Raw genomic sequence first — 22543 nt, forward strand, 5'->3', positions numbered from 1 at the left:
TTTGTAGTCAATTGCTTCTACCCCCACCCCTAGCAATCATTTACTATTTTCTGTCCCCATAGTTTTGCCTTTTCCAGAAATTTATACAAATTGAATCATATAACATGTAGTCTTTTGGGTCTGGCCTTTTTCACTTATGAAAATACATTTAAGTTCCATGCATGCTGTTGGGTGAATCAACAAATGTTGAAACAACAAAATGTTGTTTGTTCCTTGAACTGGCTTTATATATGGATAGATGTTCACTCATTTACAAGTTGAAAGACATGTGGGTTGTTTCCAGTTTGGGGTGATTATAGATAAAGTTCTATAAACATTCATATACACGTTTTTGCATAAACCTACATTTTCACTTCTCTCTGATGAACACCTAGAGGTGAGTTTGCTGGTTCATATGATATGTGCATGTTTATAAGAAACTGTTAAACTGATTTCCAAAGTAGCTGTACCACTTTGCATTCTAATGAACAATGTGTGAGTGTTCCAGTTGTCCCAGACCCTTGCTAGTATGTGGTATTATCAGGCTTGTGTGTGCGGTGGTTTTTTGGTTTCTTTTGTTTTTCTTTAAGCCATTCTAGTGGGTAGGTAGTGGTATCTTAGTGCAGTTTTAATTTGAACTTCCATAATGACTATTGATGTTAAGCATCTTTTCATGTGTTTCTTCACTATCTTTTCTGGGTTAAATTGTGTCTCCTCCAAAAATGAAATTCTAACCCTCCCTACCTATGAATATAATCTTATTGGAAAATGGGGTCATTGCAAAAGATCAAGTTAAGATGAGGTTATCAGGATGGGCCTTAATACAATGTGACTGATGTCCTTATAAAAAGGGGAAATTTGAAAACAGACGCATGCACACAAGGAGGACACTGTGTGAAGATAGAGGCAGAACTCTACAAGCCAAAGAACCCCAAAGATCACCAGCAAACCACCAGAAGCTAGGACAAAAAAAAATGGAACCGATTTTCCCACACAGCCTCAAAACCAGCCCTGTTAATACCTTGATCTTTGGATCTGTGGTCTCTGGAACTGAGAGATAAATACATTTCTATTGTTTAAGCCACCCTGTTTGTGTACTTTTCACAGTAGTCTTAGCAAATTAAGACACAATCTGCATATCTTTTTTGGTGAAGTATCTGTTTAGAACTTTTACCTATGTTTTTGTGGTTGGGTTTGGTTTGCTTTGGTTTTGCTATTGCTTGCTTACTGTCTGTAAGCAACTCCCAGCCACATTTCCTTGTTAGTCATTATAGTTCCATGATGGCTACAATTAAAGAAGTCTTGGCCAGGCGCGGTAGCTCACGCCTGTAATCCCAGCACTTTGGGAAGCCGAGGCAGGTGGATTGCTTGAGGCCAGGAGTTTGAGACAAGCCTGGCCAACATGGCAAAACCTCATCTCTACTAACAGTACAAAAATTAGCTGAGCATGGTGGCATGCACCTGTAAATCCCAGCTACTTAGGGGGCTGAGGCAGGAGAATCGCTTGAACCCAAGAGGCAGAGGTTGCAGTGAACTGAGATCACACCACTGCACTCCAGCCTGGGTGACACAGCAAGACTCCGTCTCAAAAAAAAAAAAAAAAAAAAAAAAAGACAAGAAAAAGAAGTTTTAACACAGATATTGGATGGGATGGAGAAATGCCCCTGGCCACCCTAGAGAGCATCTATCAAGCTGTGTGCTGTGTTTATGAGAAGGCTGGGGAGGGTAGTATTGACGAAAGTTGTGTGTCTGTGATACAGGGTGAAAATCTGCACTTGCATGCAAAAGAGCATTGAATGACAGGGGAAAAAAAGCAAAAACTTGAACAAAATGAAAGAGTCCTGATGTTTTACTGGACACCGCAACCCTTTGAAAAGCATGTTATCAGCATGTTTTTAAACAGCGTTTTTGAAGTTACTAACTCATGATTGCAAGGTTCACTTCCTCGACTCTGTTGAACTTTCAGAGGTCTCCCCTCCGCTTCCTGAGTATCATGAGGACCCTCTCACACAGCGATTCTCAGAGAAGGCCTTAGATTACAGTTTTGTATAAAAGCAAGCCTGCAAATGTGAGATATTCAGAAGCTGGGATGTGGGTTTCCCAGCCTCTGAGTGAACACCTCCCTCCTGTCTTGAAGGGCTTTTAAGAAAACTTTCAAAATAGACTTTATTTTTTTAGACCAGTTTTAGGTTCACAGCAAAACTGAGTGGAAAATATAGAGTTCCCATATGCCCCTCCTCCCACACACATGCACAGCCTCCCCCACTATCAACACCCCCAGCCAGGGTGGTACATTTGTTAGAGTTGAGGAACTTACATGGACACATTACCACTCAAAGTCCATAGTTTAGGTTAGGGTTCACTCCTTACATTGTCTGTGCAGTTTTTATAAATCATAAGGCCTTTATTTCTAATTTCAGTCCGTGGTCTCATTTTACACAACAAGGGTTTCCAGAGAGATAGGGTGGAAATGGGATGGGGCTGGGGTAGAAATCTACCAACTCTTCTCTGAATTTTCCTCCTTTCTTCATTAGATTTATCCAAGTTTGGCATAGTGGAATCTGGCAGGTTGCTAAGTAATATTACTAGTTTCCAGCCCTGTTAAAATGTTTTTTGTGTGTGTTCCCGTATAGTATTTCAAGGAGGCCTAAGAGGAGAATGACTCAGGGATTGCTAGCTTTCCACCAACATAGCCTGGAAGTCCCTTTAACTCTTTCACAGAGATAGAGGGTCCCTTTTATGCTGTTCCCACCTTCCCATTTTTCTTGATCTGGCAATTTCCTACTTATCTTCCAAGATTCAGCTCACCTGTCTATCCTCTCCGTAAGGCAGACTTTCCTGAACTCCTAGGCTGAATGTCTTACATTGTTCTCTGTTTCAATCTCTATTTTCACACCTGTTATACTGAGTGTTAGATTATTGGGAAACACCATTATTCATCTTCAATCCTTATCCCATGGCAAATTGCCTCTGGAAACTCTAGTAGATGTCTTATTAAGGGTGACCTTTGTCCAGGGAGGGGACCACCCCTATTAAATTACAGAGTGATTTGAATATCCAGCATTGGAATATGGGACGGGATGACAGAGTGCTGTAGTATTCCCTTATTTTTAATTCTGGTTATACATTATTGTTTTGTATTTAAAAAGTAAGAACATCTACTTATGTATAGGTTAACCTAGACAGGACTTTATTAAAATGCTGTCTTTAAAAAAAAATTAGGTACAGAAATCTTGAAAATCCATTCCTTTTATTGATTTTATTAATGTTGCACAGAAATATAAAGTTTCACACACCATACTTTTACTAATAAATGTAAAAAAGAACAAGTTACTTTTGAACAATTAAAATAACCAAATATTAATGATTTTCAATAAAATATATTTTGAAATAATTCTGAAGCCATAAAAGACTAAAATTCACTTTATGCTAAAATAAATCATATTCTCCCATAATGCAATTATTTAATTAAAAAAACCACCCAATAAGAGTTTAATTCATTAGGAAATTTTTAGCATTTATAAATGCAATAGAGTGTTTCTACTATACTTACTAGCATCATTCCTTTCCTTATCACTTATCTTCACACTGGAAGAGGTGAACCAGGTGATTATGCCCCCTGCTGAGGCTGGTTCTGCCTCTAAACAGTGACTTGGCCTGGCAATTAGGTGCAAAATTATCTACATTTACCCTAAAGATTTCTTCAGAGCTGTCAGTCTTCCTAAAACTACCTACCCTAGCGAATACTTTTTCCTTTCTGCAAATACTGTTATTGAAACCATTGTATTTACCCCATTCCAAGCTTTCCATTCTCTGTTAAGAATTTCTCAGGTGCTCATGAAGTTTTAAAGGACAAGACTCCTCACATACTACTCAGAAGTTCAAAGCAAATTAGGTTATTTTACAATCCTTGATACAGGCCAGAAAATGAGGATTGGGTAAGTAATTATCCTGACTTGAAAAGGAGAAAACAAGTACAAAAAGAGATTGAGTGATTTTTTTAACAATCCCCTACATTTATACTTTTACTTTAAGGATTAAAATGTACCATATGGTCTGATGCTCAAAACAAACTGTTTTTGAGAACAGACATCATTTTACAAATAAAGACACTGAGGCTCAGAGACATGAGTCACTGTCTAAGGTAGTACAAATAGAAATCTATATTATTAGAACTTGAACTCAGGCTGGGTATAGTGGCTCATGCCTGTAATCCCAGTGCTTTGGGAAGCCAAGGCAGGATTCAATAGCAGCCTGGCCAATATAGCAAGAACCTGTCTCTACAAAGTATATTAAAAAAAATAGCCAGGTGTGGTGGCACACCCTTGTAGTCCCAGCTACTTGGGAGGCTGAGGCAGGAGGATCACTTGAGCTCAGGAGGCTGAGGCTGCAGTAAGCTGTGATCATGCCACTGGACTCCAACATGGCTGACAGTGAGACCCTGTCTCTAAAAATAATAATTAGTTAGAACTTGAACTCAAGTCCTTCGATTCCCAGCACACAGAGCCTTTCCTTGCCATACCACAGTGCCTCTTGCTAACTTGAACATGGTGAGGAGCAGTGCAGCAGTCTGTATACCACCAACCAAAACTTGACTCAGTGGATGCTATGTAGATGCCCTGAAGTCTCAGTAAAATGAATCCTATTGCCTTGGAAGAGGAATCCATGTATCATTTTCAGTGTTGTCCTAGATAATCCTGATGTGCTTGATAAATGACAGCTGGTATGTGAATAACCATACAATTGCCATAATTATAAACAGAATTACAAATAATAGACTGGGGACAAGCTATTAAGCAGTATGTTGAGTATTAAAATGGTACATATGGGAATCTATATTATTCAACCTTCCAAAATGCACATTAAAGAACAATCTTGGTTAAAATATCAATACAAAATGGTTTTAAGATTCTGATTCCTTTTAATACATTTTCCAATTTTCTTGTTTAAAAATATAAAAAATGATTTATTATATTGGCCGAGCGCAGTGGCTCACGCCTGTAATTCCAGCACTTTGGGAGGCCGAGGCGGGCGGATCACGAGGTCAGCAGATTGAGACCATCCTGGCTAACATGGTGAAACCCCATCTCTACTAAAAATACAAAAAATTGACCGTGTGTGGTGGCGGGCACCTGTAGTCCCAGCTACTCAGGAGGCTGAGGCAGGAGAATGGTGTGAACCCAGGAGGCAGAGCTTGCAGTGAGCTGAGATTGCACCTCTGCACTCCAGCCTGGGCAAGAGAGCAAGACTCCCTCTCAAAAAAAAAGAAAAAGATTTATTATATCATAAATTTTTTCACTAAAAATATTGAGTTTTCTCTTGGAAAACCAACAACTTGCTAGTAGCTTCCTGTTAAGCACAATTTGGTTATTAGAAGGCCTTCACTGTGGGAGTAATCTTGCAGAAGAATTTATGACCTTGGGAATTTGTATTTTCAAAAATATAACCTGGAGGAGAGGGATAGCTAGCTGGGCAAATTTCCTGTTTTTTTGGTGTGTACTCTACAGGGTACATAGTTACATCATCAAATGGAACAGAATTCTTAAAAGCAATATTTAAAGGTTTGCAACTCTCTGTTGGAATCAATTCATGTTGCACATAGTGAGATCTGAAAGTGCTCAAACCATCAAATTTTCCAGATGGGTTGGGAATCTGCTGCTGCTTCTTAGTAAGTCCTTGATGACAACTTTCCCATGCTGGAAAATCTTCCCTCATGGTGCTTTTTCCTTGGAAAGGAAAACTGTTACTTCTTCTATGAGAAACTGGCCTGATGGGAACAACACGGTTGGCCTGATACGGAACATAGTCAAGATGGCTTGTGCTGTTTAACAGCATGCTCCCTTTAGGAGGCACATACTCTGGTACTTTCTTGACCTCAGGTGGTGGGATTTCCCATGGTTGAAAACTTTCATGGAATTCAGTGCTTCCTTCAAACCGAGCATTCTGGGTCACTCTGGTGTGTACAGGTCTGCAGATTTTTGCAGTTTCACCAGTAAGACCCCGAAAGTCATACCGGTGAGTTGTGAGATCCTCAAAGCGTTGGTCAGTTGGTTTGTAAACTTCTTTTGGCCTTTCAAACTGGAGTTCAAGCTGATGAGGTATATAATCAAGGCGATGACTTGTAATACCATTAAAAGGGGCTGTAGAACGTTTGACCACAGAGGAGGGTTTAAAGCTTTGCCTAGGCTTTATCTCCTGAGGAACAAAGTCATCCTGAAATGTAGTTGAATTTCCAAATTTCACAGTAGGGGGGTGGTAAGTTTGTTCTGGCTTATAAAGTTCACTTTTATGAAGGTCCCAAGCTCTATAATCGTCTTGAAAATTAAAACAAAGCAAAAACAGTTTTAAATGCTGCAGAAAACAACCATCTTCTAAAAATCATAACTGACTTCTCTCATTGCCAAACATCTTTCCATTTCCTTTAGAAATCTAAACAATAGTATCAGAATACAGTTTCTCTGATTCCTTTCAGATTTGTTCTTTTTCTTCATTTCCACCTTCCTCTACCCATCTCCTCACTTTAATACACATAACTTTCCATTTTCAGATTCATCTGATTACATAACAAAGGAAAAGCACATCTGAGCCTGATTGTGGATAGTTCTTGAAAGCCAAAAGGACTGTGTTGTAGGTGAGGACAGAGTTTAGGAGATTATGGTTGTATTCCTAGGAAGTGGTTGGGATTTTAACTACAACTCACAAAATGCTAAGGTACGTCTAAAATCCAGGGCTTGAAATAAAATCAAGTGCCCTTCACGTGTGGGCAATAGTAATACAGGTATTATTCCTTGCTTTGGAGAGACTCATGAAAGGAGAGAAAATTTTAATTCTGGTATACTCTAGGAAGCCTACAGAAAGCACTCCTTGAGCAAAGATACAGGGTAACTTGTGCTATCCCAGAAAGATCACTGGCTTCAACTTTCCCTCATGAAATGGACTTTAAGGCATTCCCAAAAGATAGAGGGCCATCTAGAGGCCAGAGGCCTTAACTGAATGCCTTCAGAGGTGTTTGAAATTGTAGAATTTTAAGTGACCATCAGAGAAGACACCTGGGGTTTGGAAGTTCAATAACCTTAAGCCTACTTCCTGTAGTTTACCTAGAATGTGGAGCATTTTGGGTCACGCTGGTGTATACAGAATGATGACTTGTAACACCATTACAAGTTGGTAATGGTACACTTCACTAAAAATGAAATGTTTATATTTCAACTAACGATTATTTGTGTTTTCTATTTCTCCATGAGGAAGATAGTAAGCTAGGAAATACCATAGAATTGACTTCACCCCAAAATACGCATTTCTAAATACCAAAAGTTAATTTATAAAAGACAGAAATTTATTATGCAAGATAACGTACTAAAATCTGGACTAAAGTCTATGCAATATTTACAAGAAAGGTCAAACCTTGAAAACTTATTATGTGGATATCTTCTTCGAAGAGAAAAAATGCTTATCCATTTCTGCCAAAATGGCCAAGTTTTGGACTAAATGATTACGTTACTGATGTCTGGATGAGAGAGTGTACCTGACTCAAGAATACGTGACCTTTAGGCTAGCAGAGACCTTTAAGACAAACTGACAGAAAAGATGAGCTAGATCAAGCATTGTTATTCTTGTAAACCTAAAATTGAAAATAATGAGTGAGACAGAAATGGGAGAATTGAAAAGGATGCCAGGAGGTAGAGCTGAAGAGCTATGGAAAGCTGAAGTTACATTCAAAACAGACCTGTAAAGAAACAGAAATGATAACTAGGCAGAGGTGGCCAGTGAGTAAAGTGGCAATCAGAGCAGATGAGTGACGGGAAGTGAAGATGCTGTGAGAGAAATCATGTAGCTCATTGCGGAGATGAAGGGAAAAGCTCTTCCTTCAAGCTCCCTGGGCACCTGATAGCTTTCCATTTTCAGTTCACATGAAGCTTTACCAGAGTCTTTTTTTCTTGAGGTGCCACGAGGGAATCTCTCTTCTTTGCAAACTACAGTATAAAAGTATAACACTATTTTTCACTAACTAAAAGGAATCACAGATGTTATTGAAGGTTTATAGTTCCACACAATCATATAGGGAGAATTCTTGCTGCCAAATAAGAGAAAAAAGATTTTCATTATAAGAGAGTAAACAGAAGAGAATATTTCTCCCTCACCAAACCAGCTTTGGTTTTCAAAATGGAAGCAAGAATTTGGACACTGAGAGATGGATGTGATAGCATACAATAGTATGAATGTAAGTTCTACATAATTACAGAAAATTGATTTTCTCCCTATAAATATGCCTATGCTCATATGCCTGGAATATTTATTATCTGTTATGGAATATTTGATAACATTCTAGCAGTATCTTTAAAACATCATAATCTTTATCATCTGTTTTTAGTGTTTTATGATACTTATGGAAAAACAAACAAGAAAAGAAACAATGCTGTCCATGTCTAACAATACAGTTTGGTTATGTGGCAGCTCCACTATTGCCCTTGTTAGATGTTTCCTCAGCTCACTTTTTATGTCTAGCCACTAAAATCTGGTTAGAAAGTTTATTCTCTTCTGAACAGATTTAAGACCAAGAAGTGCCTGCATGCACTTACCCACTATTTGTATACACAGCTCCAATCCCATTTTAATATAGTGAGCTGTTCTAGGTTCTTCTTTGAGGACAAAAGTCTTGAGTTGCTTATGCTAGTTCTTTTTCCTGGTACTTGGGACTGCTCCCTGTGGTGTCTTGTGGTACCAAGGAATTGGAAACTACTTTTAGAAAGTCAGGGGACATCATCCTCGGCCTCAGCTTTTTCAATCTACATATCACCAATCTACTCCCATGATTTTAATACTACCTGTAAGATGGTGACTCCCAAACTTGAATCCCTACTTCAGACCTCCCTTCAAACACCAACCCACATATTTATCCACCTACTAGACATCTTTATTTGGATGTCCCTCAGATAAATACAAACTTAGCATGCCCCAATTACTTATCTCACTCAGACTCACGTTCCCCAGAAAATAACATATCAACAAAGTTTCTATTATGAATTTGGCATCTCAGGCTAAGGTTCTGTTTAATTGACTTTCTCTCCCTCATTACCTTCTCTCCTTTTCAAGTAGTTTTCAAATACTGTTGATATTACCTTCTAAATATTAATTTCTTCCTTCTTGAAGCAAATATGGAATGAATGGCAACCTGATAAAATTGTCGAAAATAAGAAGAAGAAAAAAGAAGAGGCCACAATGTAAAATAAACGTCTATAAGGTCTGTAGTGCTATTCTCTTTCATTCTTGATATTTGTAATTGGTGTCTTCTCTCTTTTGGTTTATTAACTTTATTATCTTTTAATAGAACCAATTTTTGGTTTCATTGTTTTTCTCTATTGTTTTTCTGTTTTCAAATTTATTGATTGCTGCTGTTATCCTCATTTATTTCCTTCTACTTTGCTTTGGATTTAATTTGCTCTTATTTTTCTAGTTTCATACAATGAAGGTTTAGACTATTGATTTAAGACTTTCTTTTCTAATATGAACCTTAAATGCTATAAATTTTCCTCAAAGCATTGCTTTAGATGCATCTCTCAGATTTTGGTATACTATGTCTTCATTAAATTCAAAATATTTTCTAATTTCTTTTACTTTTGCTTAAAACCATTCATTATTTAGAAATTTGCGGCGTAATTTCCAAATATTTGGAGATTTTTCCACTTTTTTTCTATTATTGATGTTTAATTCAATCCTGTTATGATCAAAAACACACATTGCATGATTTCAATTCTTTTATATTTGTTAAGGTTTGTTTTATGGCTCCAAATATAGTTTATCTGAATGAACGTTTCATGTGCACTTGAAAAGAATATATATTCTATTATTGTTGGCAGAAGTGCTTTGCAAATGTCAATTTGGACAACATTGTTGATAGTGTTGTTCAGGTCTTTATATCCTTATTCATTTCCTATCTATGTTCTATAGATTACTTAAAGAGAGTGTTGAAGTCTCCAACTAAAAATGCATGTTTTTACATTTCTTATATTAGTACTATAAATTTATGTTTTGTGTATTTGAAGCTCAAGTGTTAAGGGCATACACATTTAGAATTTTGTGTTTGGGAAATGGAAGGTGAGTGTGTGGTGGTTTCTCTGTTGTCCTGGTTCAGCTTCAGTCTTAGGCAGTCCCTGTGCCCCTGGGTCTCAGAAGCAGGGCTCTCTCAGTGCACCTGCTCCTTCACTTGATGTAGTAGGTCTCTAATAGTTGATCCCAAGACGGTTTCCTGTTCTTTCTTCATGTTCAAGGTTTGGTTTTATTTTGCTTCTTGTTGTTGTTTTTCCTTTATCTTTCCTCAAGGTAAAATACATCTTCACTCATTCATTGGGGTTGTCAGAGTGATGCCTCTCCTGCAGTGGATTAATGCTTTTTTTCTGTAGGTTAGAGTCATTCAAATGGAGCTTCCTGCTTTTTTTTTTCTTTTGCAGCAACAACCATTCTTTTCTCCATGGCTGCACTATGAAGGAAACTTTCTGTGGCCTCCACCCTTTCTCCCAATCTTTCTGATGATCACAGAGTGAACATCCATAGGGAAGAGTCTATGAGTGGTTTTGAACTCCCCCTTCAGTGTCTGAAGTTCTCAGAGCTTCTATACTCTCACAGTAGTTCACACTCAAGTCTTTAGCAACTAAAGATGTAAATGAATTATTTTATCCATTTTTGTAACAGCTAGTCTTCATTCTATGCCCTGCTTTGGGTGAAACAGTGCTTGCCTCCTGTCTCAACTGGGTGGAAGTTGTTTTTCCTTAATGTCAGGCTAATTGGTTAACCTGTGATCTCAGGTTTCTAAAGGATTCATACACATTTATGATTTTGTAGATTATCTGGCTTTTTCTTATTGTTATGTTGGTGACATAATCTTTCCGACTTTCTGCACCCTACACAGAATCTGAAAATTCTGGAATTCTTTATGGTGAGGTTTAAAATTACACCTTCAATTCCACAAATTCAATTTCCTTTACAGATATAGGGCTATTTTGACTTTTTATTTCTTCTTGGGTTACTTTTGGTAAATTGTATTTTTCAAAAAATTTATCCATTTTATGTAAGTTGTAAATTATTGGCATATTTTTAAAAATAATATCTTTTTAATGTGTGAAAAATCAATCTTTGAGTTTTAATCAAAATATTTTGTTCATTTACACTTAACGTAATGATCTAGCTGGGCTTAAGTTGACTGTATTGCTATTTGCTTTTGATTTTTCCCTTCTTTGTTCCCATACCCCTTATTTCCTGCCTTCTTTTGTATTAATAAATGGCATTTTTATTATTCTACTTTACTATTAGAATTTTATCTTTCTATGTTTTAAAAATAAAAATGAATTTTTGACTTGTTATGAGATTTTTCTGGCTCAAACTTTACCACATCTAGCATGACAGAACCTGTAAGCAATTTAATTCTATTTAACTCCTCTTGCCTTTTGTACCACTGTTCTAACATATTTTACTTTTATATTTGTGTAAAAACATAATATAGTAATTTTGACTTTAAGTTGTCAATATTCTTTTATATTTACCCACATATTTACCCTTTTTGTGTGCTTCATTCCTTCCTGCATTTCATGCTTCTATCTGGAATGTTTCCTTTTAACTGAACAATTTCCTTTAATACTTTTTGTAGTAGGTATCTCAGCTTTTTCTTTTTTGTCTGAAAACATTTTTACTTTGCTTAAATTTTTAAAGGGAATTTTTACTAGATATACAATTCTCAGATTTGCTAGCTTTAAAATTCTAGATCCTTCTGGCACCTTTAGCACTTTTAAAGTGTCATTTCACTGTCATTTAACTTCCATAGCTTCTGTTGAAAAGTCACGTATCATTCTGTTTAAAAGTCAGATATAACTTTTTCTTTTTGTAGATAATGTATAGTTTTTCACTTGCTACTTTTAAGACTTTATCTTTACTTGGTTTTCCGAAGTTTGACAATAGTTGTCTAGGGTGGTTTCCTATGTGTTTATTTTGGAGTTTGCTGAGCTTCTTGAATCTGTGGGCTGATTCTTTCATCAATTTTGGAAAAGTCTTGACCATTATCTCTTCAAATATTTCCTGGTTCTTCATAGGCCTCATAACATTTTACTATATGCTGGACGTTGTGTATAAGAGAATCATAAAAACTAAAATCAATGTTATTTTCAACAGGAGACAATTTGTTCTTTCCTATGGTAAAATACAGGGCAGATCACCTCATTCTTACCAGAATCTGAGCTAGATTAGGGCTCAATGGTGCCTTTAGTTAGACATAGTCTTACTCTAGTTTCAAATGCCTCAAGAACAAGACGTGAGGTGTGTTTGTAGTAAGGCCCTTATTCTAGTGGAACTCTCTCCTAAGCATTTACTCGCAAATAAGACTGTGGGATATTCCTGTGGGATTTTTCTGGCCCAGCATCTCAGCACACCATACTCCCTTCCCTGCAAACATGCAGTGAATGTCTCACATTGAAAACCAGCCATGTATCTAGGGCTCTTCTAGATTTCAGTTAGTCCTATCAGCCCACATTCAAGTGTTCCACTGCTTTCTCTTTCCCCTACTAGAGTTTCTCTGCTTATGTCAAGCTCAATCCTCAGCATAGGCCTAGACTTGACAAGTGTTCCCAGAGAAGTAAATGGTTGGCCATATCAACTCACTGAGGAAGGGCTCCTATCTCTGAAATTTTAATTTTTTGCTTCTACAGCTGTCTGGTGCCCTTAAAAGAAGATTTTAAAAAATCTATACTTATGTCAAGCCCCTCAGCCTGGCAATCAAGGTTCTTCCCAAACTGATCTCAATCTACCTTTATAGAATTACACCCCAATCTCTCATCCCTGAAACCTTCTGGTCCTCACCATGTGTACTGAATAACTTTTATTTTTTGGTTCTATGCTTTTTTACTCATTTCATACCAGTTTTTAGAATATTCCTCCTCTTTCTGTATATCAATACTTACTAGTCTCTGATGCATTCCCAGCCTGGCCTGAAGTGATAACTCACCACGTATAAATTCTTGAAGTACTGTTTGTTCCACTAATTTTCCAGTGAATTATGTCTTCCCCTGATGATATCTCATATTTATTTATAGACTGGCAATTTCATTTTTCATGCTATTGTTTTTTTAAATTCCCAATTATAAAGTTTCTTTTTATATAGTCCATATTTTATTTTTGAATAAAAATTGTATATATTTAAAATTAACATGAGTTTTATATATACACACACAGTAAAATCAATACTAAAGTGAAAAACATATCCATCTCCTCAAAGTAACCTTTGCGTGTGTATGCATGTGTGTGCATGTGTGTGTGTGGTGAGAGCACCTGAAATACACTCTCAGCAGATTTCCAGTATACAGTACAGTATTATTAACTAGAGTCATGATGCTGTACATCAGATCTCTAGATTTATTCATCCTATACAACTTCAACTTTATACCTCTTGCCCAATATTTCCCAATTTCCCCCACTTCCCTGCCCCTGGTAGCCATCGTTCTATCCTGTGCTTCTATGTATTCAACTCTTTTAGATGTATACATTATGTATATTATTACATAATATATAATGGAATATAATGTGTACTATATATATATTCAGACATATATTTACACATCACATTTATTTATTCATTGATCGATGCAAATTTAGGTTGTTTCTTATCTAAGTTATTGTGAATAATGCTGCAATAAATAATAGTGCAGCTATTTCTTCAAGATACTGATTTCATTTTCTTTGGGTATACACCAGAGGGGAAGTTGCTGGATCATATGAAAGTTCCATTTTTAATTTTTGAGAAAACTTCATATTGCTTTCCATATGGCTATACCAGTTCACATTCCCACCAACAGTGTACAAGGATTCCTTTTTCTCCATATCCTAACACTTGTAATCTTTTATCTTTTCTATAATAGACATCATATCTCATTGTGGTTTTTATTTGCATTTTTCTGGTGATTGGTGACGTTGAGTACCTTTTCATATATCTATTGGCCATTTGTATGTCTTCTTTGGAAAAATGTTTACTCAGGTACTTTGGTCAATTTTGCTATTAAGTTGGGTAAGTTCCTTATTTTTTTGAATATTGACCCTTTATGTGATACATGGTTTGCTCATATTTTCTACCAATTCATAGGTTGCATTTTTTTGTTGTTGTTGATTGTTTGCTTGCTGTACAGACACTTTTTAGTTTGGTGTAATCCATTTGTCTATTTTCATTTTTGTTGCCTGTGTTTTCGGAGTCATATCCAAAAAACCACTGGCAAGGTCAAAGTCAAAGAAATTTCCCATGTTTTCTTCTAGGAATTTTATGGTTTCAGGTCTTGTGTTTAAGTCTTCAATTCACTTTAGATTGGTTTTTGTGTATGGAATAAGAAAAGACTCAACTTCATTCTTTCACATGTGGATATTCAGTTTTCCCAATACCATTTACTTCATTTATTTTCATTTCAGATTCAAGGATTATATGTGAAGGTTTGTTACTTGGGTATATTACGTGATGCTGAGGTTTAGCCTTCTAATGATTCCATCATCCAATTTGTGAACACAGTACCCAACAGGTAGTTGTTCAACCTTTGCGCCCTCCTCTCCCTTTCTCCTTTTGGAATCTCCAGTGTTTATTGTTTCCATCTCTGTGTCCATGTATACCTAAAGTTTAGCTCCCACTTACAACTGTGAACATGCAGTATTTGGTTTTCTGTTTCTGTGTTAAGTTACTTAGAATAATGACCTCCAGTTGTATCCTTGTTCTTGCAAATAACATGATTTCATTTTTTTATGGCTGCATGGTATTCCATGGTATATACATACTGCATTTCCTTTATCTGATCTACCATTGATGGGTACCTGGGTTGATTCCATGTCTTTGCTATTGTGAAAAGTGCTACAATGAATGTACAAGTGCAGATAGAATGATTTATTTTCCTTTGGGTATATACTCAGTAATGGGATTGCTTGGCTGAATGCCATTCTAACTGGTTTGAGATGGTATCTCACTGTGGTTTTCATCTGATCATTAGTGATGTCGAGAATTTTTTCATGTGTTTGTTGGCCACTTGTATGTTTTCTTTTGAGAAGTGTCTTTTCATGTCCCTTGCCCACCTTTTAATGTTATTTTTTCTTGTTGATTTATTTAACTTCCTTATAGATTCTGGATATTAATCCTTTGTTGGATGCATAGCTTGTGATATTTTCTCCTATTATGTAGCTTGTTTGTTACTCTGTTGATAGTTTCTTTTCCTGTGCAGAAGCTCTTTAATTAAATCCCATTTTGTCCATTTTTATTGCATTTGCTTTTGAGCATTTAAGATATAAATTCTTTGCCTAAGGCAATGTCTAGAAGAGTATTTCCTAGGTTTTCTTTTAGGATTTTTATAGTTTGAGGTCTTACATTTAAGCTTTTAATCCATCTTGAATTAATTTTTGTATATAGTGAGAAGTAGGCATCCAGTTTCATCCTTTTGCATATGGTTGGCCAGTTTTTCCAGCATCATTTATGGAATAGGGAGTCCTTTCCCCATTGTTAATTTTTGCCAGTTTTGTTGACAATTAGTTGGTTGTAGGTATCTGGCTTAATTTCAGGGGTCTCCATTCTGTTCCATTGGTCTATGTGTCTATTTTTGTACCAATACCATGCTGTTTTGGTTACTGCAGTTTTGTAGTATAGTTTGAAGTTGGGAGATGTAATGCCCCTGGCTTTACTCTTTTTGTTTAGGATTGCCTTGGCTATTCAGGCTCTTTTTGGGTTCTATATAAATTTTAGAATCGTTTTTCTCTAATTCTGTAAAAAAGTGATATTGCTAATTTGGTAGATTGCTTTGGGTAGTAGACATTTTAGTGATATTGACTCTTCCTATCCATGATCATGGAATGCTTTTCCATTTGTGTAGTCTATGATTTCTTTCTCCTTGTAGAGATCTTTCACCTCCTTGGTTAGATGTATGCCCAGGTACTGTGAGTGTGTGTGGCTACTGTAAATGGGATTATGTTCTTGATTTGGTTCTCAGCTTGAATATTATTGGTGTATAGAAATGCTACTGATTTTTGTACATTGATTTTGTATCCTGAGACTTTGCTGAAGTCGTTTATTAGGTCTAGGAGTCTTTTGGCAGGATCTTTAGGGTTTCTTAGGTATAAACTATACTGTCAGCCAAGAGAGATAATTTGACTTCCTCTTTTTCTATTTGGATGCCTTTTCCTTCTCTTGCCTGATTGCTTCAGCTAGCACTTCCAATACTATGTTGAATATGAGTGATAAGAGTGGGCATCCTTTTCTTGTTCCAGTTCTCAAAGGGAATGCGTCCAGATTTTTATCCATTCAGTACGATGTTGGCTCTGGGTTTCTCATACATGGCTCTTATTATTTTGAGGTATGTTCCTTCAGTGCCTAGTTTGTTGAGAGTTTTTATCATGAAGGGATGTTGAATTTTATCAAATGCTTTTTCTGCAGCTATTGAGATGATCATATGATTTTTGTTTTTAATTCTATTTATGTGGTGAATCACATTTATTGATTTGCATATGTTGGACCATCCGTGCATCCCAAGAATAAAACCCACTTGACCGTGGTGAATTAACTTTTTGATGTGCTGCTGGATTTGGTGTGCTAGTATTTTTTGAGGATTTTTTCATCTGTGTTCAGGGAAAATGTAGTTTTCTTTTTTGTGTTTTTGTCAGATTTTGGTATCAGAACCATACTAGTCTCATAGAATGAGTCAGGGAGGAGTCCTTCTTCCTCAATTTTTTGGAATACTTTCAGTAGGATTGGTACCAGCTGTTCTTTGTATGTCTGGTAGAATTCAGTTGTGAATGCATTTGGTCCAGGGCTGGTTTTTTTTTTTTTTTTTTGGTTGGTAGGTTTCTTACTACTGATTCAATTTCCTTACTAGTTATTCATCTGTTCAGGATTTCTGTTTCTTCCTGATTCAATCTTGGGAATTTGTGTTTCCAGGAATTTATCTATTTCCTCTAGACTTTCTAGTTTGTGTACCTAGAGATGTTCATAATATTCTCTGAGGATCTTTTGTATTTCTGTGGGATCAGTTGTGATGTCACTTTTGATTGTGCTTATTTGGATGTCTTTTTTTTTGTTAATCTAGCTAGTGGTCTGTAATCTTGTTTATCTTTTCAAAAAGTGAACTTTTTGCTTCATTGATCTTTTGTATGGTTTTGGGGGTCTCAATTTCATTCATTTCTGCTCTGATTTTAATTATTTCTTCTGCTAGCTTTGGGTTTAGTTTGTTCTTATTTTGCTAGTACTTTTGGTTGCAAGGTTAGGTTGTTAATTTGAGATATTTCTATCTTTTTAATGTAGGCATTTAGCACTATAACTTTTCCCCTTAACCTTGCTTTTGCCACATCCCAGTAGTTTTGGTATGTTGTGTCTCTATTTTTATTTATTTCAAATACTTTTTTTTTTTGAGATGGAGTCTTGCACCATTGCCCAGGCTAGAGTGCAGTGGCACAATCTCAGCTCACTGCAACCTCTGCCTCCGGGCTCAAGCGATTCTCCTGCCTCAGCCTCCCAAGTAGCTGGGATTACAGGTGCCTGCCACCATGCCCAACTACTTTTTTGTATTTTTAGTAGAGACAGGGTTTTACCATGTTGGCTAGGCTGGTCCCGAACTCCTGATCTCATGATTCGCCCACCTCAGCCTCCCAAAGTGTTGGGATTACGGCATGAGCCACCATGCCTGGCCTCAAATACTTTTTAAATTTCTGCCTTAATTTCATTGTTTACCCAAAAGTCAGTCAGGAGCAAGTTGTTTAGTTTCCATGTATTTGTGTGGTTTTGCGATTTCTTCTTGGTACTGATTTCTATTTCTATTCTACTGTGGTCTGAGAAGATACTTTGTATTATTTCAGTGTTTTTGAATTTATTGAGACTTGCTTTATGACTGAGAATGTGGTCAAACTTAGGGTATGTTCCATGCGCAAATGAGAAGAATGTATATTCCAGGGTTGTTAGGTGGAGTATTCTGTAGATGTCTATTATGTCCAATTAGTCAAGTGTTGAATTTAAGTCCAGAATTTCTTTTTTTTTTTTTTTTTTTGATACGGAGTCTCGCTCTTTCGCCCAGGCAGGACTGCAGTGGCGCTATCCTGGCTCACTGCAAGCTCCGCCTCCTGGGTTCACACCATTCTCCTGCCTCAGCCTCCCGAGTAGCTGGGACTACAGGCGCCCGCCACCACATCTGGCTAATTTTTTTGTATTTTTTAGTAGAGACGGGGTTTCACCGTGTTAGCCAGGATGGTCTCGATCTCCTGAGCTCGTGATCCACCCACCTCGGCCTCCCAAAGTGCTGGGATTACAGGCGTGAGCCACTGCACCCAGCCAAGTCCAGAATTTCTTAGTTTTCTGTTTTGATGATCTGTCTAATGCTGTCAGTGGGGTGTTGAAGTCTCCCACTGTTTTAGTGTGACTGTCAAAGTCTTTTCTGAGGTCTAGAAACATTTGTTTTATAAATCTGAGTGCATTTATAATACATTTAGGATAGTTAGGTGTTCTCATTGAACTGCACTCTTTATTATTATGTAATTAATGCCCTTCTTTGCCCCTTTTTACTGTTGTTGGTTTAAAGTCAATTTTATCTGATACAAAAATAACAACTCCTGCTTTTTTTGTTGTCTATTTGTGTGGTAGATCTTTATCCATCTACTTTGAGCCTATGTGTGTCACTGCATGTGAGATGGGTCTCTCAAAGACAGCAGAAGGATGGGTGGTTTTTTTTTTTTTTCTTAATCCAATTTGCCACTCTGGGTCTTTTAAGAAGAGCATTTAGGCCATTTACATTCAAGGTTAATATTGATACGTGGGGGCCGGGCATGGTGGCTCACGTCTGTAATCCCAGCACTTTGGGAGGCTGAGGTGGGCAGATCACTTGAAGTTAGGAGTTCAAGACCAGCCTGACCAATATGGTCTCTACTAAAAATACGAAAATTAGCTGGGCATGGTGGTGGGAGGCTGAGACAGGAGAATTGCTTGAACCTGGGAGGCAGAGGTTGCAGTGAGCTGAGATCGTGCCACTGCACTCTAGCTTGGGTGACAGAGCGAGACTCCATCTCAAAAAAATATCTATATATCTATATATAGATATAGAGATGATAGATTAGATAGATAGATAGATAGATAGATAGATAGATAGATAGATAGATAGATAGATAGATGATAGATAATGTGGGGTTTTGTTCCTGTCATACATAGTTCCTTTGTAGTCTCGATTGTGTAGTTGCTTTATGGGGTCTGTGGCCTGTGTGTGTGCAAGCCAACACTATTGAAAAGACTATTCTTCCTCCATTGTGTATTCTTGGCACCCTTGTCAAAAATTAGCTGGCTGTAATATGCTTGGGTTTATTCTGGGTTTTCTATTCTGTTTCATTGATCTATATGTCTATTTTTATGCCAGTACTACATATTATTTTGGTTACTATAGCTTTGTAATATAATTTGAAATCACAAAGTGTGATGCCGGAAACTGCTTGGTACATAGTAAGATCAATATGGTAGCCACTACTATTACTACCCCAAGACTTCACGGATTGCTTTTTTCTTCTGGACTCTATTGGCATTTGACTCATTTTGTGATTAAACTATCTTGTGTTAATCAGTATTTGCTGCTTATGTCTGTAAGTTTCCCAAAGAAACCCAAAACCCTCACTGAATTCTTCTATTCACAACATAACTTCTTAGACTAATTAACTGTTTTCTCACCCACTCCAATCCATTTCAGTCTGGTTTCCAGCACTGCCACTTCCCTAATACAGCTCGAAGTAATTCTTTCCCATGTAAATCTGATCAGGTCATTCTTGCCCTCCTCTCCCTAGCCTCTTCCTTACCTCCCTTCCTCCCCCACTCCACCCTCCACCAAAAAAACAAGACAGAAAAAGAAACCTTCATGGCTTATTACTGTAAGGACATAGACAATATGGAACATGGCTTAAAGGCTCTGCCTGGCCACCTTCACTAGCCTCAACTCTCACTGTGCTTCCTCTTGCTTTCTCTGTTCCACCTGGTTTTCTTTGATAATTTTCTCCTTTCCATGCTCCTTCCTGCTACATGCTACTCTCTCTCTCCCTGCTTGGAATGCATTTCCTTCCCCCTCTTAATCCAGTTAATTTAACATCCTTCAGGTTTTGACTCATTTTTCTCATTCACCTGATAAAGTCAAACTCTTGTTCTGGCTGTCAAGGTACCTGTGCCTGTCCTTCGTAGATTTTATCGCTGTTGCAATTTTAGACTTATTTTGAGTAATGTTTTTGATTGCCATTTCTAATAGATTGTAGTATCTGTCAGCACAGAGATCATGACTGCATTTGGTCACCACTGTATCCCAGGTGTCTAGTATAGTGCTTGATGCTTAATAAATGCTTATTAACTTTTTATTTAATGGATGAAGAGTAGTAGAAATCACATACCTCTGCTTCTCAAGACATGTGAGTTGTTCTTTGCTCTTTCCAAATACAAGCTAGAGGGGGATAGGCTAAAATGCAGTCAGGAAGTGGGGGAATCAGGAAGGGAAAAGCAAAGCAAAAGCTTAGAACTCTCAGTTTCTCTGGTTAGACAAGTGTTAGAAAGTATACCTCCAAACCCAAGCCGCTTTCTATGGTGAATGCAGTCTTATTCATCTGATATATCCTGAAATGCAGTCTTATTCATCTGATATATCCTGAAACATTGGATGTGTCTAGAATCCTACTCCTTCAGGGCAGGCTTCCTGCCAACTCTGGCAGTCATCTAAGCGAGCTACAACTGTACTGCTATAAAGGATCCAAAATCTTGTACAAGTTCAGACACCTCTTTACACAGTCACGTCCTGTACTACAAAGGTACAGAAAGCTTCTTTGTTTGTAGGGCTAAATCCATTTTCTACTGCTTAGTCAACACAGTCAACATGAGAGAGTCAAGCAAGAGTTTCGAGCTCCTAGATTATGACTTAGAAATACTGCTAGTTTCCCAGTGAAAATACAGAGAAAAGATCCAATGTCTTACTAAGTGAAGAGAAGACAATTTAAGAAATGAATATTTTAGTTTTATTGGCATTTTAGACCTTTGGGACATTGCTTTCCTTTTTTTTTTAAACTATTAAGGCTTACTTGAATCAGTCAGTAGGGGAAATCCAGAATTGGAAAGCAACTGCCTTTTAAAAGAAAGATATGGCAGGTTAAATTTTCTCAATTTCTACATTTAGAACTGGTTAAAAGCAAAATCTTTGTTCAATAATACAAATATTGTAAAATTTATTTCAAATCTCTAATATGAACCATTAAGGCATCAAGAAAGAAATATTAATAAAGTGAAAAAGAACCATTCCAATTTAATCAGTCTCAACCAGTTATTCAATTTCTTCATCTCATTTATCATAATCCATAATTATCTATTTATCTGAGATTTTTATTTCTGGACTTTCCCACAAGACTATAAACAACAGTAAAGCAAAGACCTTCTCTGTTTTATGTTCCATGTCATCCTCATTGAGCAGTCCAGTTCCTGACCTACTGCACTGAATCAGTGGCAACAGAATCACCAGCAATGCTCGTTAAAAATGCAGTTTCCTGAGACCCACTCCTCTACTGGCTCTTGTAGATGGAGCTCTGGAGTCTGCAGTTTTAACACTTCTAGATTGCACTACTGCATACCAAAATCTGAGGACTAAGTAAAATCTTCCATCTGTGGAAGAGCCATACACCTACACAAGTAACTAGAGTCACCAAAATATTATTACTGCAAGGAATGCCTGAAATGTTAAAAATATAAATATTAGACTAAAAATTGGAAAGTCTCCACCTTTGCTATATAAGAATGAGCTGTATCTGAAATGAAATGAAAATGGCTAACACCAAAATCTAAAGTTATTACAGAGCATTTTTAAAACTCTAAATTATAGAAATATGATGTCTGAATTCCTTGAAAGTAGGAACTTCAACTTGTGAAAGGAAGATAAATCTTGGATTCCCAAAATCACTAAGCTAAGGGGAAAAGTCAAGCTGGGAAATGCTTAGGGCAAATCTGTCTCCCATTCTATTCAAAGTCACCCCTCTGCTCATTGAGATAAATGCATACCTGATTGCTTCCTTTGGAGAGGCTCATCAGAAACTCAAAAGAATACAACCATTTGTCTCTTATCTACCTATGACCTGCAAGCTCCCTCCCAGCTTCGAGTTGTCCCGCTTCTCCGGAACAAACCAATATTCATCGTACATATATGTTGATTGATGTGTGTCTCCCTAAAACGTATAAAACCAAACTGTGCTCTGACCACCTTGGGCACATATTATTGGGACCTCCTGAGGCTGTGGTACTGGCACGCGCCCTCAACCTTGGCAAAATAAACTTTCTAAATTAACTGAGACCTCAGATATTTGGGGTTCACAAACTTATTGACATTTTTATACTTAACATCAAGATTGTACCTTGAATATAGTACATAAACAGTTTAAATAAAATAATGAGTAAATATAATACTTAATCCACCTAACTGACAATATACAGAGAGATCAAAAAAGGTCAGTCCAAATGAAAAGTATAGACTTAAGAGGATTTTTGTTCATCACTCACTGAACAAATATTGGGTACCTACTATGT

The 22543-nt window shown here is 37.0% G+C and overlaps 1 protein-coding gene across 1 annotated transcript in view; it reads right to left on the reverse strand.

Annotated features, from left to right (window-relative positions):
* Window positions 1-5274: 5274 nt before the first annotated feature.
* Window positions 5275-22543, reverse strand: part of LOC116481696 (stabilizer of axonemal microtubules 2) — a 38469-nt gene continuing 21200 nt past the window's right edge. The window contains exon 3 of the mRNA XM_032174472.2: window positions 5275-6293. Within this exon, the coding sequence (XP_032030363.1) occupies window positions 5350-6293 (944 nt within the window). The 3' untranslated portion in view covers window positions 5275-5349. The remainder of the gene's footprint in view (window positions 6294-22543) is intronic.

The sequence above is a fragment of the Hylobates moloch genome, unplaced genomic scaffold, assembly GCF_009828535.3.
Source record: "Hylobates moloch isolate HMO894 unplaced genomic scaffold, HMol_V3 SCAFFOLD_14, whole genome shotgun sequence".
Classification (NCBI taxonomy): Eukaryota; Metazoa; Chordata; class Mammalia; order Primates; family Hylobatidae; genus Hylobates; species Hylobates moloch.